We start from the raw sequence: 17979 nt of genomic DNA, 5'->3' as shown, positions 1-17979 counted from the left end.
AGGCGGATCTCTAGGAGTTCGAGGCCAGCCTGGTCTACAAGAGCTAGTTCCAGGACGGGCACCAAAGCTACAGAGAAACCCTGTCTTGAAAAACAAAAAACAACAACAACAAAAAGAACCACTCTACACACACAGTGTAACCTCAAAGCAAATAGGATGGCACTATCTCATAAGAGGGCTGGTTTGATTGGAGTGGGAGGAACTGAACTACATGGGTCCACTGGTATGATTCACCACTCTTCAGGTGCCATTGATTGGGGTGCCATTAATATGTCTGATTTATAGTATACAAAATATAGGCTTCTAATGGTTGGCTTCTCAAGCAGTGTTCCAGTGACACTTTAATCCCAACTTTGAGAAGTTTTTGTACATCAAAAGTGCTGTAGTACTTCATTAACACTTCTGTCTTCCTTCTTCACTCTACCCAAAATGCTTGCTTCATTTTTTTTTCCAGTGAAGGAAATCACTTTCTGAATGTTGGCAACAAAGTTAACAAATAAAGCTTATTGAAATTGTATTTATAGACATGAAATTGGAAAGAGAAGATAACTCTTGAGAGAAACAGAAAACCATTCAACCAGACAACTGAGATGCCCCCATGGATTAAAATGCAGCATTTTTATTGGAAAAGTTCATATGTTAGGCAATTCTCTGTGAAAAGATTTGCAAATACATAGACATGGAGCAGCTGATGATTAAGAATTGGATGATATATAATTTATATCCATAGTTGATATTATACTCATGTTGGAAAGCTAGCTTTAATTTTTTTTCTCAGTGTCCCTACTACAGAACACATTCCAAGTTGGCATTAATATCACGTTTCTCACAATTGGAATTTGCCAACAACTCTCCCCAAGAGCCAACATTGACTATTTTGACAATTTAAAACAAGAAAATAACTGTGTATTTACATCTGTTTGAGGTTAAATACTAAAGCACTGGTATATTCAAGGTTTGCAAAACCAGCAGCTGAATGTTTTCAAGATTCATCCAGATAAATTACAATGACTTCATGTGGTTTTATATTAACAAAGACATTTTCTTTAATTGTATTTTCATCATCTATCAAGTTATACTATGATTTAACTTTGATTTAAATTAGTGTTTTCCTTGAAGAAGAACTGACCATATGGTACTATTTTTTAAAAAAATAAGGATTCAGAATGATGACGTTAAAGTCTAACTCATGTCTGAAGTCAGGCAATCACTTAATTGTCATGGAGCAAAATGAGCCTATAGTCAGAGGCTCAATGTTATCCATGTAAGTCACTAAGTGTTGTTTCAATTTTTTAATTTAACCTTCAGTACATTTTTTTCTCAAGCACAGAACACTACATACTGTAGACCAGTCAAGTATGAATTTTGTTCATACTTTCATAGGTTCACAAGCAGAAATTTTTTAACAGATTAAATTGATTCTTTAAAACAAACTAGATAAATAATGAAGAAACTCTATGCTCAACTCATCAATTGCATACATATGTGTAAAAGCAGATATTATTTTAAAACAAATACAGACTTTGCTTAAAAACAAATTTTTGAACATGAATATATGAGCTGCAGTTCTTTAGATTCTCTGGTTACTTCTACAGATAACGTGTCACTGGTCAGAAGCAATGTGAGAAGATGAATCACTTGTTCTGGGTCAGAAAAAAGATATTCACCAGACTATAAGAGGGTTTGTTGCTTTCAACCATGTTTAATGAGCACTGACTATGGGCCAGGCACAATGTAAGATGTTGAGAACCCAAAGAAAAAATGACAAGGACTCTGCCCACAAGGCATTAACCATCACTAGAAGCAGATATTGGGATGGTGAGAGTTTTGTTAAGAACTCACATCCTCAAAGGTAAAACAGCAGCAAGCACATACATTGATTTTATAGGCTAGTGATGAAGTTGGGCATATTTAGAGCTGTCAAATGTCAATCAACCTAAATTTATTCAAATTTTTAATGTCATACAAGACTAACATAATTTTAAAACCTGAATTTTCATGCATGAGGGAGAAGAGAGTGAATCCCCTCCAATTTCAAGCCTAAATCCCTGTAATTATGTTAATATATTCTCTTATAGCCCAAAGACACAAAATAAAAGACAATACTATATGATGATCATTTAGGTCATTTATTTTGGCTCTAGAGAGGTGCATGCATTAAACTTGAAGCATTCTACATTACTGAAATATTTACATCACTGTACATACAATATGCAGGAAATTTTCTTCCTACCTTGAAATAAAGGTTTAATAGAATTCTAATCTAGACTTTTCTATTGTGATTCTTCACCATAGAGGGAGGTATTCTAATTTGCTCAAATTTACTACAACTTGACCCCAAGTGAACACCGCACGCAGCTTTGCCCCTTTTGTACTACACCATGTGGGAATCAAAGACTGATACCACCACCTTAAACACTCAAGGCTTTCATAGTTCCTATTGCTGTTGCTCAAAGATAGCATGCTCAGTGTAACAGTCCTTGTTCTAAGCTTACTTTGCCTTGCAGGTTTGAAAGACAGTACACACTGAAGTTCAAATTACAATAACCAAAGGAGTGTTGGCACAGATAGTACAACAGTATACGTATTACTTGGTTGAGAAAGAAAAACAAATTCAATGACCACATAAGGAATTATTTCATTGGATTTAGAAAGGACATTTTCTTTTCATGAGATTCAGTGAATAAGACCCCTATCCATTAAACCCATACTTTCTCACAGATAAAGATAAGAGACCCAGTAAACCAGATTGAACAAACAGAAGGCAGTGGGAAAGAAGATCCGAGCATAGGAGTCCATTTTGGCAATGCGAATATGTATCCTCCCATGTCTCCAGGCTCCCGTTCGGCAGTCTTCAAAACAGCAGAAGAAACTGGCACAGTCCTTGCCATCCAGACACTCATAGCCATATTCTTCGTCTCTTTCTTGAAGGTGTGTGGCATTGTTCATTTGGATGGTTGCTGATCTGGGACGGATATCAATGGTAGGGGCCTGAGACAAGGTAGGTAAAGGAAAGAGACCCAAGTCAGAAGCACTGAATGTAGGCTACACAGTTCCTCCACCATGTCACCAATGAGATGATGAATCTGAAAATGAGTACTCAAGGAACTGCTTATGGCATCGTGAACTACGATGGCAAAATTGAACTTAGAAAGATAGCACAGTTGCAGGTTTCAGACTTTGAGCTTAAGCGGTGCAGCTGGAAATAATACCATCAAGCTAATAGCTACAGCAAGAATATTGAACACCATAAGAACTCAAAGTATAAATATTTAAATCAAACTACATGGAATCTCATTCCACTAATTATCAGACGTGAAGCTGGTTACATGAAGCTGGTTAATGGTACTGCAAGTGAATAAAAATAGAGAAATAAAAATGCATTGGTTTTCAAATCAAATTGCATGTCATGCTAACTTATAAGCAAGTAGGAACCCATCATATTACTACTGATAATGCTAATATGCATGGAGAAATAAAGAAGATCATTGACTTGGTACCACAAAGATTTAATTTATGTATTAAGATAATGTAGTTTGTCTAACACTCACCATCTTCAAGTTTAAAATTGTTATCATTGTTTACATACATCGAATGAGATTGAGAATTCAAAAAGAATGTCATTACTTATCAAATTTTTCTTAGCAAGATAAACTGTAGTTATTGACAATCTAATATTCCATGTTTGACCAATAATAAAATTAAACGAAGACTTGATGCTTACTTTTAGCTTTTAGAGTATATAAATATAAACAACAGTTTCTAAATTAGTTATTAGAAAGAATAAATATCTCATTTCAATATTTGACAGAGCCAATAGACCTGGTGATCACATTGGCAGAAAAGGAAGAAGATTTTAATTTAAAGTCTTGTAAACACAGTTTTATTAATATAAAATTCTCAAGTGCATAGAAATTGTTTATGAAGCATGGTTTGTTTTATGTTTGTTTGTTTGTTTGCCCTTTTTTTTGGTTTTATGAAACAGGGTTTCTTTGTGTAATAGTCCTAGTTATTCTGAAACTAGCTATTGTAGACCAACCTGGCCTTAAACTCACAAAGATCTGCTTGTATCTGCCTTCAAAGAGCTAAGATTAAAGGCATGTGATATCACTGCCCAGCATAAAACATGCTTTAAAACATTGTTTTAATTATGGAGCCAAATTTTAGCTTTAAAAGTATATATACTTCATATATATGTGTATATATGTAAATTATAGACAGTGAAATGTATTTCATTTGTACAGTCCATTTGGGCTTTGGGATTATTGAAGCCCTGTAACCTGTGATTACTACTGGCCTTGTGGTTTTGAGCTGAGTGTAGAATCAAAACCTACACAAATAGTGTCTAGTTGCTGAATCAATTCAAGAGATTTATAGAATGTTCTCCACCTGAATGTGTCATCATCTAGTAGACTACTTAAATGTTTACTCATAAAAAAATAAAGCACCATGAAAAGCATTAATAGTTAATTTAGCAGTGGCATGCAGTGAAATTTCCATTCCAAAACATTATACCTTGAAGGAAAACATCCGAAGAAGCTTTGGATTTGTAGACAGAAAAGAGAATGCATTTTTTAATAGGAAGAAGGAAAAGGAATAAAAAGAGAAAGAGAAACAAAATAAGACAAATTAAAAATACATTTTGAAAACGCAATAATTAAAATGAACTGAAAGCCTAGACACAGAAGGTGGGCTCTGAGGTTGGCACAATTAGCACGTCTAAAGTTAGAAAATGACATTTCGTGATTGGTGATCAAATCCTTAGCAAATTAACCCACAAGTACATGACTGTGAAAGTCAATGATGTTCAAGGATACATCCTACTGAAAACTCTGCCTGTAGAAAAACAGTATGAATTGTGTGATTGCCATTAAAGAGGACCTCATATGTGAGTCCTGACAAGGAGAAGAGAAGGGCACAATAAACAAGGAAATACATTTTCAGCTTCTTAGATCTTCACCATATAGACGACTACCTAGTTCCGATAAATAAACAAATTGGCTTAAAAGGAAAAAAGTGCATAAAATTCTCAAGGAATTACATTTCCTTGTATGTTCTGGTCTCTCTTCTTGTTTGTCTGAAATTTTTCTTCTTCTATTTCCATGGACCTGAGTTAAGTCCAACTATTTTTGTCTCTGTAGCAATTTCTACACTGAAGTGATAAGGAAAGCCAAAGGACTTTTGTAAAGGACTTCAGGCTTCACCTAAAAGCCTGCCTCCCATCCTCATCTTAGATGAGGATCAGTACAGCCATCATATTTGAGGGAGAATGAATTAGGAAATGAAGGATATGGATTAAGTAGAGAAACAAAATTTAGAGACGGAAAATTCAAACAATAATAGGAAAAATGGAAAGGTAGAGACGTAAGAACAGACAGGGAAAGGGAGGACCACACACAGTACAATAAATATTTGGGACATTGAAAGAAAGCAAATTTCCTGATTTCCTTAACCAGTAAGAATAGTGATGCTATGTTATTTACCTTCCACAAAGTCTTACTTTCAAACAAACGCGTCATTTATAAAATATCTTAAGTATTTTCAGTATTTCTGGAGGTGTATTAGGGGTATGAGTCAGATCCAACTAGAGTTCTCTAGTCATCCCACAATTCATGGCAAGACTGGTAGCCACTGCGATACTGCTCATGCCTCTCAGAGCAGAAAACCAGGGCAGGGTCTCAATCCAGAAGGGTAGGGTCATTAATTTTGTCATCCTCTCAAACGGAAATAAATTTTCACTTCCAGGGGGCTTCTGTGACCCAGACACCAGACCCAAGTGGGTAAATAGGTATCTATATTCTGTCCTCAACATTCCCCATAAAAGATAAGAGTTTTGCTTATTTATATGTATGCTTCATTCTCTTCTTTTATGGTTTAGTACAAGCATATGTGATCTTACCTGTTTCCAAATCAAGCAGTCACCAAAAATAAAAAGTCAGGTTGTCAAGTGTACAATCAGTATCAACTCCTATCCTATCCACCAAGATAAATAACCCTTATTTTACCTTTTTATAAATTTTTAAATATTTTCTTGATTTGTTGATCTTCATAATAATATTTAATTTTATATCAGCCTTATTTGACCTTAGTTTTGATATAACCATATTATTTGATATGAAAAAGCAAAGACAGGAAGGCTAATTAACTTGCCCACAGAATATTAAACCATTTGTTTTTTTAAAAAGATACATGTAAGTATGCAATGATAAGAAACCTTCTAGCAGAAAATCCATATACGCATATAAATACACGCACACACCTACACATGTGCATACATACACACACACACACACACAGAGAGAGAGAGAGAGAGAGAGAGAGAGAGAGAGAGAGAGAGAGAAAGAGAGAGAGAGAGAGAGAGAGAGAGAGAGAGAACGTTATTTACAAATTAGTATGACTGGTAAACTAATAGAAGAAAGTAATGTTTAGAATCACTTTGGTGTGTCTTTTAACTAAAAACATAGTAAGATGAAAGTCAGTGACCCATAGAATAATAGCTCACACATGAATGTATTCCTAAACATTGCTTTAATCCTCCATATGGAAGATAATGGATAATTATATTTGCATAAAGAGTCTGCCTTAGAGTATCTTGTAACTCTGACCTAAGAAATGATCATAAATAAGCCTTTATACTGTGGTCAAATCCTCACTTATTCTCTCTTGTTTCAAAGTGCTGAGCATGCATGTAAGCTCACCAGTGCAAACCCAAGCCAAATCCCAATGACCTTTTCTAAGAGTTCAGCTGTTCTGATGGAAAATGATACATACAGGGTTTTTCTTCTTTTTGTCTTTGTCCTTGCTTGGTTTCCGATTGCTGACAAAATAATGCAGGGTGCCATATTCCACCAAAGCAGAAAACACAAAGATGAAGCAAACAGATACGAAGAGATCCATTGCCGTGACATAGGAGACCTTGGGCAGAGATTTCCGGGCTATGGTGCTGAGAGTAGTCATGGTCAGGACAGTAGTGATACCTATAAGGAAGCACAGGAAAGGAGATGACATGATGTCATCAGTAAGGGGACAATCTGAGCAGCCATTCTGAAAATATCACTTAGAGTCAAGAGCCCCAGAAAGGGAGGAGTAACTGCAAAACTAGAATTAATTCATTCTATCCAAAATACTGTCTATCTTTTAGGTATAAATTATCCTGGATAGCACTGAGTACATAATAAAAAATATAATAGATGCAGTTCTTGGTGCTTTGTATTTTAGTGAGAAGAAGCAGTATGAATGAAGTTAGGAAAGAAAATCCTAATTTGAATTTCTGATAGATGTCACAGAAACGGCAGGGATGGAGAAAACCTCCTTAGATGGAGTTCACATAGGAGGACTTTAGAGACATCCAAGCTGAAACTGAAGCTTCAAAGGTAAAGTGAAATCAGCTTTTTGGCTATTAATAAATTGAGGGTAGACTCTGAGGAAAGCCAATCATGTCTATTTATGAAAATTTAGGATGCCTGCCATCTGCAGAGAAACAAGGATATCAAGGGGATGTTGGTGAAATAGAAATTGTATTAATCATGCATTATACATGTAGTATAGGGCATTGTTTTCTTCAATGGGGGAAACCATTAAAAATTACTCAATAGGAGAGATGGATTCATGCGTAAGTGACACTATCTAACTAAGATTTTCACAAAGAAAATAACTACCTCAAATAAGTTATCATACCACCCAGAGCACAAGAGGAATGATATCCAGGCTAGTATGATAGAGATGTAATAAAAATGTGGGCAGCCTGACAACTGCTTTACACTGGATTACCTTTTTAATTTCCATATGTATTTGTAAATTCAGGAAAATATATAGAATGAAACCCCAGGAATCTGAGAAGTTTTGAATCACACTGAGTTAGGAAGTTATGCAGTTCTGGGAGCCTCCACAACCAGTTATATTCTTATTGGTTTAGATAGTGTTAGGCTTAGAGTTCAGCATGGAAAATAGTGGTGCATCTTAGATAAATTTGTGAACATTAAATAATGTACTAATGAATGTAGAAGGTATTGTGTTGTAAATTTGGACTGTAATTCAAGGGTTCATGTGCTAACAGTCCTCAGCGTGACACTTGGGGACATGGTGCAACATTTAGTTATAGGAGAGGAAGTTAGGACATTTTAGGTGCACACATGAAGAGATATTAAGATGTTGGTCCCACTCCCTCTCCCCAGCTCACATCTATCTGCATGACATAAAAAGAATTCTTTCTTTATGAACTTCAACCATGATATCCCATAGTTCAGAACAGCAAGGTCAAGTGACCATACGCCGAAACCTTTGAAACTTTGAACCAAAACAAATCTTTCTTCCATTCACATTTATTTACTTTATATACTTGCTACACTGATGAAAAACTAACACAGGGAACTGACACCAAACAAAGTCCCAAGTACGACTAGATATTTGTGTTGTTTATTTTGGAGACGATCTACTTCCTAAGCTAAAAGAAACTAATTAGGTTGGGTACACATTAATTCAAATAGAACTTCTTGATTGTACCTAATTGCATCTTATATTTTTGGAGAGAATGTGAAAGACTGGATTGGAAACCGGGCTTTCATTTTCACAATCAGGCCTGAAGCTACACTTGAACTTTGAAAATGTGAAAATGTAGCTATTTTTGGTAGAGACGACAGATGAGTTCATTTTAGACGATCTGGCATGTGACAATTAAATAAAAAACAAATTTGGACACATTACTTAAATACTGATCTCACAAAAGAGAAAGACAGTACTTAGGACACAAGAATGTTCGTCACAGCTATGCAACGTATATCTTGAGGAATTGCTCCATCATATTTCCAGGGTGCTTCCAGGGGTCACAAAAAAAAAAAAAGAAAACTATGACATTAGGAAGTAGGGAAATTAGGGTTTTACATGAATTACAAATAACATAACTTGATGTACTCTTGAATCCCAGTTTTACCTACTGAAATTAAATATTTCTTACCGTGGCGAAAGGAATGAGAAGCTCAGCTTTTACATATTACTCCCACCCTGGCATGAAGTGAGGATCTCAGGGATGCTGTCTCACCTCAGAATACTGGAGTGAAAAACACCAGCCTCTGTTTTCATCTTGCTGTGCACCACTCTCACTATAACACAATTAACTTTCACCAGTTACCAGCTGTGTACCAAACCACATTCATGTGTTACAGGATCCAGAAATATGTCCTCAGAAAGAAACTGATTTTTCTGAGTATTGTCTGCCATCATACATGTAAGCTGAATCTGTTCTGTGACAAGAAGTTCAAAATCTGTAGGTGTTCAAGGTAGTCTCATTTAAATTTTGACTACAAATGCCTGAAAAGATCATAGAACTTTACAAATATACAGTAATATTCTGAAAAGTGACTGGATACTTGACTCACTTTGCATTAAATAAAACAAAAGCCTAAATGTGGGATGGGAACAAGATAAATGAATCAACCCCATGAGGTGGCCATGAGATGGTGTTGTGGGATATTCCTTTACACTGCAGGAAGATGTGTTACTATGATTAGTTTAATAAAGAAGTTAAATGGTCAATAGTTAGGAAGCAGGTATAGCAGAGACTTCTGGACAGAAGAAAACCAGGTCACCAGCCAGACACACACCCAGATAGAAAGAGAGAGAAAGAGAGAGAGAGAGAGAGAGAGAGAGAGAGAGAGCAAGACATGCAGAAATCGGTAAAAGCCACAAGTCATATGGCAACACATAGGTAAATAAAAATAAGGAAGGGAGGGAGAGGGCATGAGGATAGTAGCTAGGTAAAATGAGAAAAGAGTATATTGAAAAATTCTTAATAAAATAAATAGAAAAGCAATTGTTTAACTTAAGTTTTGAGAGCTAGTGGGACAAGTCTAAGCTATAGACCAAGCATTCATAATGAATAATAAGTCTCCTTGTCATTTTGTTGTGAGCTGGCAGCCCAAAGAAAAATCTAAGGGTGGGAATAAATTTCCTGTGCTTCCAAAGTATTCTCGGTGATATTAATGCATTGTTATTTTAGAAGCACTGATCTAGAGCACTGACAACAAAGTTAAAATATAAGCATGTACAGCTTGGCTTCTGTACTTTGACAATAAGGAGAACTCAGCAAGTCCTCATACCTAGGACAAACCCATGTCTAATTTTCCAGGGTACATGTCTGTTGCCAAATGACTGTGACTTTGGGACTATTACTTAACTCTCAGCATATTTACATGCTTAACTCAGCTCTGAAGTGTGATAATCATTGCAACTTCCTCCTGTGATGATTCTGTGATGGTTCTTTCTTCCTGGTGCAATTATGCACCAGGAACACTGAGCACTGATCTATACATGATGAAAGCAGAACCTGTTTCCTGTCTTAGCAAAGGCATTCTGTCAACCCACCTTGACATCTCTTTCTTTTCCATTGGTTTCTTGTTAGAGAACACTTGTCACTGAGTGGTTGAACTGAATCAGTCATGTGGTCATAGATGATATATTTGTAAAAGCAATCTAGCCTTCATAGGAAAGACTAAAATGTTTTCCTCAAAATAACTTTGGGAAGATGGTACACTGGAATTTTTCAGAGCATTTTTTCATAAACATATAAATTAAGAGAATAGTTGCTGATGCAGTAGCACGTTGGAAGCTCTTTGCCAGAGAAGAACAACACATCTACAGTTTCCCCTGGGAGATGGTAACATCCTCACAGGGAACACTCTGCAGTGTTAGGCTGAACGTACTTGGAGTTTGTTTCAGTATGTGGCATTAGACAGGATATTTGAGTTGTTGAATAGGATTTGTAACACAAAGTACGGCATATATCAGAAAAATCAAAATAACTTCATTTTGAAACAGATGGGAAACTAAATTGGGTTTGGAAGAGGGCAGATATGCAAATGTTCTCTTTCTCCCAGTAATCACATCTGTCCTCAGTTTAATAACCTGGTACAGATCATTTTATCAGAAATGATAAGAGTCAATATCACTTTTGAGGCTTTTCTCTGCCTAATGTTCTTTGCATTGAATATGTTACTCTAGCCCAGTAAACTCTTCAAATTAGGAAACAGGAATGGTACCTGTTTTGCATGTGATGAAATGATAGATTAGAGACACTGAGGTTTATTGCACAGCTCTATTGTATGTATGGCTGGAAATAAAGATCACTGAACTTCAACATCCGTGTTCTGATATTGCTTTTCCCACCACGGGGTTAGCAAGACATGTGGTACCAGGTTGCACATAGCCAATGACTGAGTTTCACATAGAAAGATCATTCATTCTGTGGATGGAGACTATAGTGTTCTTCTGAGTTGGTAACTTTGCTTTGGTTTGTGGAATTCTTCTTCCATATACACAAAACGATAAAAATCTAGCAAGGTATCGCCACATCTAAAATTTTGATTAAATTACAAATGATAATAAAAAATAGTGTTTTCTAGATATGTTGATAAGTGCTTCCCACTTATTAATCTTATTAATAATTTAGATGGCTCTTCTGGAGTCAGTTTTGTTAAATATCATCACAGTAATGAATTGTGTGGCATTAGCCAGGAGTGATGTGCTAGGGATAGGATAACAGTTGATTCTAGAAAACAACCGTGCTTGGTTTCCTGTACTTCCCTTTCCCAAGATACTAAATTTTTCACCTTGGCAGATTTCAAACCCTTATATAACATCATAACATCACTAAGCAAATGATTGATAAAGGATAAATGCGGTTAGCACTCATGAATACTTGTGGAGACAACTAAAGAGCAGAAGTGGATAAAAAATCAAAATTCTCTTGAAATTAAGTTTTTGTTTGAATTTTATATTTAGTTATATGTATTATTTAATTGTACTAAAGAAATACTGAGCCAATTAAAGAAGATAGAACTATAGAATTAGTAACCCTTAAATACATTAAATAAAAATAATCATATTGACTTTCATTAAAATAATAAAAAAATGGATTTTCATTTTGCTTTTGAATTCTGAGTGAACCCACTTAAAAGGAGAAATAAGGAGTGATTTTTCCTAGGTACTTATCTTGATAGACCAGAGCATCTAGAAGTATGTCTCACCTAAAGATGTTCTGGCAGGAACAGCATCCTTATTGATCCAAAAGGACACCCAGGATAGAACCACGATGAGTGTGCAGGGGATGTAGGTCTGGATAGTAAAATACCCCATTCTTCTGCTCAGATCAAAGTACACAGACATGACCACATAGTCTCCTGGAAGAAAAAAATGGAGCTGTGGGAAATCTCATTGAACACCATGAAGTACGGGCAATATGCCCATATTCAACTCTCTTGCACACACAATTTCCTGCACACACAATTTCAGAGTTGACTTGAGGGCTAAATTGAGAGCTCTTGTCTAACTACTTGGGCAAAACACAAAAACAAAATTGTAAAATACAACCCAGTCTGAACTGGAACCTAAACCTTTCGGCAGAAATAATATTATCAGAGAGAAAGAACTAATTTTGAGTCTTAAAAGTATTTCGTCTTTGAGATGACTCTGGTTCTTGCCTTCCATAGTAGCATCAATGTATAAGGTCTTCTTTGTTGTGAGTGGAGAAATATCCTTTATGCACAAAGCCTTGTTGAATGCTTTGTATTACACATTCTTATGATTTCTACATATACAGACCACTGGAGAATATCTAGGTGATTGACACTCATTAAGTTATAGTTTGCTCAAAATTATAGCTCCTTTCCCTCGATGAGATATTTCCTCATGATTTCACTGAATCATACAATCATTTTTTTAGCAATTGCTTTCACCCATGATTGAGCTTTCATTTGGGTGCTGATGCTATAAGTGCTGTCATTTGATTTTTATCTGCATGAATCCCTAAACTGTACCTCTTCTCTCCACTCTCACTCAGTCAGTCACTAGCACACCACTTGAGTGCAAATGGGCTAATATTGGAGTCACTAATATTGGAGGGATTCATTCATAAATTAAAGTCAATACTTTAAAGTCCAAGAAGAATATTATGAAACAATTGAGTTTTAAAAATGAGTGTAGACATAATATGACATTTAGTCTAAGAAGGAGTACTATTAGGAGATGAAAAAGAATGGAATGTAGTCAAAAATGTCTCATAGACCATGGAGTACACACTGCTATTGTTTCCTGGTTTCTGCTGTTATTGTACTTTTTTCAACTTTTGTGGTAAATAAGTGCACAAATATGTAATTAATAGTAATAATACAAACCTAAGGCAAAACACCGCACTGATTTTGAATAGCCACTCCAGTGGAACAATCCATGGAGGCAAGTGATTTTGAGTCTATGCAAGGGTGTGTTTGAGGGGTTGGCTACCTTCCCCCAGGTGTGTGACATTTCATTTCTGAGTTCTTTGCAATAATGTCATTTTATATTTTTAAATAAATTTATTATTTTTAATATATTATGGAACTCGTCTACAATCCCAGAACAAGGAAGGACAACTGGCTATTTTAAAGCCTGCCTAGGAGCCTGCGCTGCATAATGAGTTCTCAGCCAGCCTGAGATATATAGTGATACTTTATCTCAAACAAAGAAGCAAACAAAACCAAAATCTGAAATAAAACTGAAAAACAAAGAATTAGAAACAAACCCTCTCCCAAGAATTTGTCTTAAAAAATGCAAGGGTGTGCTAAAAGCCCCAAGGAATCAAAGAATAGTCATATAACTATTCATGTAATAATTATATATATATTATTATATGAATAGCTATATATATTATATATATAGATGATCTAAAGTCATTAAATTTGAAACGTGATTATGTATAAATTGTTTGTAAAACCCCTTGGCACCAGCTTGAAACATGCCTATAAAATAAACTATTGCGGTTTTTGAAATTACAAGTTGTACCATGGTTCACCTCCCATCTAATATACATTTATGCTTTCTATAGGAGAGAATTTCTTTTGTTAAATGTGGGATTAATACTTGGGTCCTATTTTCAATATTTGCTTTCACTTTACTATACGATCTTTTGTTCTAACATGTGTACACACACTGAAATGGTATGTGGCAGTCGGATAGTTTGGCCTTGTGCCTGATTTTCTTTATTCATGGCTTTCTCAAGCCGATGTAAAAATAAGAAATGAATGTAGAGAGCTTTTTCGGCAGGGTGGTCCAACTCATTCTCCCCAGCAGTCTCAAGCCTTACCTCACACTCTGACACACTGCTGGAATGCTCACCCTCTCCTCGGTTGCTTTTTAAGAGACCAAAGACACACCCAGCCCCATCTTCTGGCAATTTCCATCATTAAAATTTTAGAAAACTCTTAGCACTGCAAAGAGTTTGTTGGTGCCTTCACAAACTCTCCCTTGTCTCATTTAATCCTGGCTGAAGAACAGCTTGCCTGGCTTAGAGTGGGAATCTTCACAAATAGCAAAGAGCAATAATCATTTATGAATTATGTAAGAATTTTAAAAGGTAGAAAGCTTTTCAATTCTGATAACTCACTTTTACATATTTCCTGATAACATATTTCTCTGCACTGATTTATCTGAAAACAAAGCTATTGGAAATAATATTTCATAAATTAATTTGTTCTCAGATTTTGTATAATAGGCACAGGTCTTCTCTTTTTATTTTGCATTTCTATGATCGTAAAAAATGTAAGCTCATTTATTTTACATGAAAAGCTGAAAGTATTAGAAATTTTCTTTATAAAATTTAAAATTTGAAGATACATTTTCTCCCATGAGTTTTCACTACGTTAAAACATATTTTAATTAAAGTGTAGAAATCGTAAGATTGTAGATAAATCTGCATAAAACTTTAGTAGCTTTTTTTCATATTGTATAAGGTAAGAAGAGCCTATGTTTTTACATCAGTGGTCTAAGGCCTCGAAAGTGAACTTTAGTTTTGTTCAGCATTAATAATATTGTTATCTTGATTTTCTTCTCCATTCCCCTTGAGGTCTAACTTCTCATAGTCTGCCTATCTACCAGCTTCTACTATAAGGCGATGGCTTCTGAGCACCATCATTCCTTGCCTGAGAATCTTAAAGCTTTTCCACCGGTGGATTATGGATTCAAACTCCAGACCTAGCCATTTAAAAGCAAAGCAGCGTCACGCAGACAGCTTGCCAACTGTCTTATCACCAAGACCACATCACTTTTTATATGCTTAAAAACTCTTATGCTGAGAAGTCGGAAAAATCTAATCCTCTTAAAGTGCTGCATCAATGACTCCCCTAGTCCCCCAAATGCTACGCAAGTCAAAGATGGGAACTTCAGACACTTCAAATCAAACTAGCCCTTTGACAAGTCCCACACAAGATACACTAAGTCATAACATTTGGTAAATTAGTCCCAACCCTGCTTATCAGGGCATGAAAAGACACAGACTATAATGAAAGGCATGAAATGTATCATTTAAATTAATAAACACAAGTATTGTTCCTTTTCCTTATTTCTTAGGAAACTTCTTGTGACCCAATGTCAGAGAAATGAGGCTCTATTTACTGTTAACCTGTGCTAATTAACAGTCAGATGAAAGCATTAGAATTTTGTAGTTCGTAGATGCTTAGCCTGTTCTTTTATAGATGAAACTATAATATATCTACTCTGAAAATCTTAATGATTTCTTGGAGGGAATTTGCCTTTCTAGAAGCTCTGAGATAGTAAGAGAAGTTACTTTCAAGTTGCTGGTGGTGAGGCTTTACTTCATGTAAGCACTGGTTTGAATGGTTTGCATGTGTTTAATGAAAGCATCCTAAATGCTTTTACTGAAGCAAGCTGGACTGGGACTGATGGAGCATGTGATCAAACCGGACTCTCTGACCGTGTTGGACAAGGAGGGCTGACTGAGAAGTCAAGGACAATGGCACTAGGTTTTGATCCTACTGCATGCACTGGCGTTATGGGAGCCTAGTCTTTGTGGGATGCTCACCTTCCTAGACCTGGATGGAGGGGGGAAGTCACCTTGGACTTCCCACAGAGCAGGGAACCCTGACTGCTCTTTGGACTGGAGAGGGAGGGGGAGAGAGAGATGGGGGGAGGGGGAGGGAAATGAGAGGAGGTGAGGAGGTGGAAATTTTTAAGTAAAAATAAATAAATGAAGAAAGAAAAAGAACAAAACAAAGAGTTTCTTTTTCTTTTTTTTTTTTTTTTTTTTTGGTTTTTCGAGACAGGGTTTCTCTGTAGTTTTGGAGCCTGTCCTGGAACTAGCTCTTGTAAACCAGGCTGGCCTCGAACTCCGAGAGATCCGCCTGCCTCTGCCTCCTGAGTGCTGGGATTAAAGTCGTGCGCCACCACCTCCCGGCATAAATGTGTAGCCCAGGCTGGCCTCGAATTCTTGATCCTCCTGCCTCTGCCTCCTTCAGCAAATCCTACCGGCGTGCGCCACTTTCTCCTCATCCATTTCTCATGATTTTTAATACGTTTACATATAGTGGAACCCAGCATATTCTATTAGGTTTACAGTACTGGCAAATGATATCTTACTTTCCTACCCTTCACATGTGCCTTCCTAGCACGCAAACACTTTTCATCACTGTTCTACAAAGAACACTCAGTTAGTTATACCGAAAATAAAGACTTGCGTGATCTCACCACTGGTCCTACGTTATTTAAACCATTTGGTTTAGACTGAAGGAAAGCCATTTTCTCTCTAAACGCAGAGAAAGAAGTGATGAAATGCATTTAACCTGCCTTTATCACCTCATTCAACACCGAGACCCAAGGCATCACTCCATAGGAAGAGAGCTGACCAAAATGCTTTAGATCAAATTGTTTTGCCAAAACTGGCTACTACCCTAATTGTCACCATAGAACTTTCCATCAATAACTGACTGACCGAAGCAGGTGCAAAGATCCACAGTCAAGAACTGGGGCAAGTCTGGGTCCAGTTGAAGAGAGGGGGGAGGGATTATATGAGCCAGGGGGATCAAGATCATGACGGAAAACCCACAGAGACAGCTGACAGGAGCTAATGGGAGCTCACGACCTAGACCAGGCGGGGAGCTTGCATGTATTGAACTAGGTCCTCTGCATGTTGATGAAAGTTGTGTAGTTTAGTCTGTTTGTGGGGTCCCTAGCAGTTGGAATAAGACCTGTACCTGGCAGATGAACTGGTTTTTTTTGGAATTTAGTCCCTGTGGTGGGATTCCATGCTCAGCTTTAATGCGGGGCAAGGAGCTTGGTCCTGCCTCAGCTTGATATGTCATGCTTTGTTGACTCTCATGGGAGGCCTGTTCCTTTCTGAATGGAGACAGAGGAGGAGTAGATGGACGGGCAGTGATAGAAGCTATGTGGGGGGAGGGAACAGGAGGAGAGAAGAGAGTGGAAAACTGCGGTTGGCATGTAAAATAAATAAAAAATAATAAAATATTGTTTTCTGAAATTAAACCTGTTCTTGACCCTAACACACAAATTCCATACACACTACATATATAAGTTCATGAGTAAATAGACTACCTTAAAACACACAGAAAAAAATGGACACCTTTGTGCTGTCAGAGGCTGCTCATTCATCCCTGACCACCTAGACTGTGAATAACCACACAGAAACTGTATTAATTAAATCAACAGTTAGCCCATTAGCTTCTTATTGGCTAGCCCTTACAACTTAAACTAACCCATTTTCATTATTTTATATTTTACTATGAGACTCATGGTTTACCCACAAGACTCCAGCTCATCTGTCTCCTGAGTCAGCTACAATGCATCTCACTGACTTCTTCTTAATCCCAGCATTCAGTTTAGGTGTCGTGCCTAGATCTACTCTGCCCTAGCACAGGCCAAAACAGCTTCTTTATTCATTAACTAATAAAAGCAACACATATACAGAAAAACTTCCCACATTATCTTTGTAATTTCATGTAGAAAAGACTTAGGATACATCATGAAATACAGAGGATATAAGGAAACAGAAGCAAGTATACTGTTTCAAGCATAAAACTTCTAATTATAATAAATTCTATAATTCTTGTGAAATGCAAAATGCCACCTTTGAATAGACCATTTTCTATAAGAATAAGTTATCAAGAGTAATATCTTTAATATATACAAAATCCCCAATAGTCA

At 36.5% G+C, this 17979-nt stretch overlaps 1 protein-coding gene across 2 annotated transcripts in view; it reads right to left on the bottom strand.

Moving 5' to 3' along the window:
- Window positions 1-601: 601 nt before the first annotated feature.
- Gabrg2 (gamma-aminobutyric acid type A receptor subunit gamma2) overlaps window positions 602-17979 on the bottom strand; it is a 92177-nt gene continuing 74799 nt past the window's right edge. The window contains exons 7-10 of one of the 2 annotated variants that reach the window (XM_041676208.1): window positions 12021-12173; window positions 6772-6977; window positions 4516-4539; window positions 602-2991 (exon numbers count right to left, since the gene is read on the bottom strand). In XM_041676208.1, the coding sequence (XP_041532142.1) occupies window positions 2716-2991; window positions 4516-4539; window positions 6772-6977; window positions 12021-12173 (659 nt within the window). In that variant the 3' untranslated portion in view covers window positions 602-2715. The remainder of the gene's footprint in view (window positions 2992-4515; window positions 4540-6771; window positions 6978-12020; window positions 12174-17979) is intronic. The other variant, XM_041676209.1, reaches the window with a different exon arrangement.

The sequence above is a fragment of the Microtus oregoni genome, unplaced genomic scaffold (genome assembly GCF_018167655.1).
Source record: "Microtus oregoni isolate MIOR12 unplaced genomic scaffold, Mior012 000027F_ref0000203, whole genome shotgun sequence".
NCBI lineage: Eukaryota > Metazoa > Chordata > Mammalia > Rodentia > Cricetidae > Microtus > Microtus oregoni.
The sequence above is the reverse complement of the archived record's forward strand: the minus strand, read 5'-3'. Positions and strand labels throughout refer to the sequence as shown.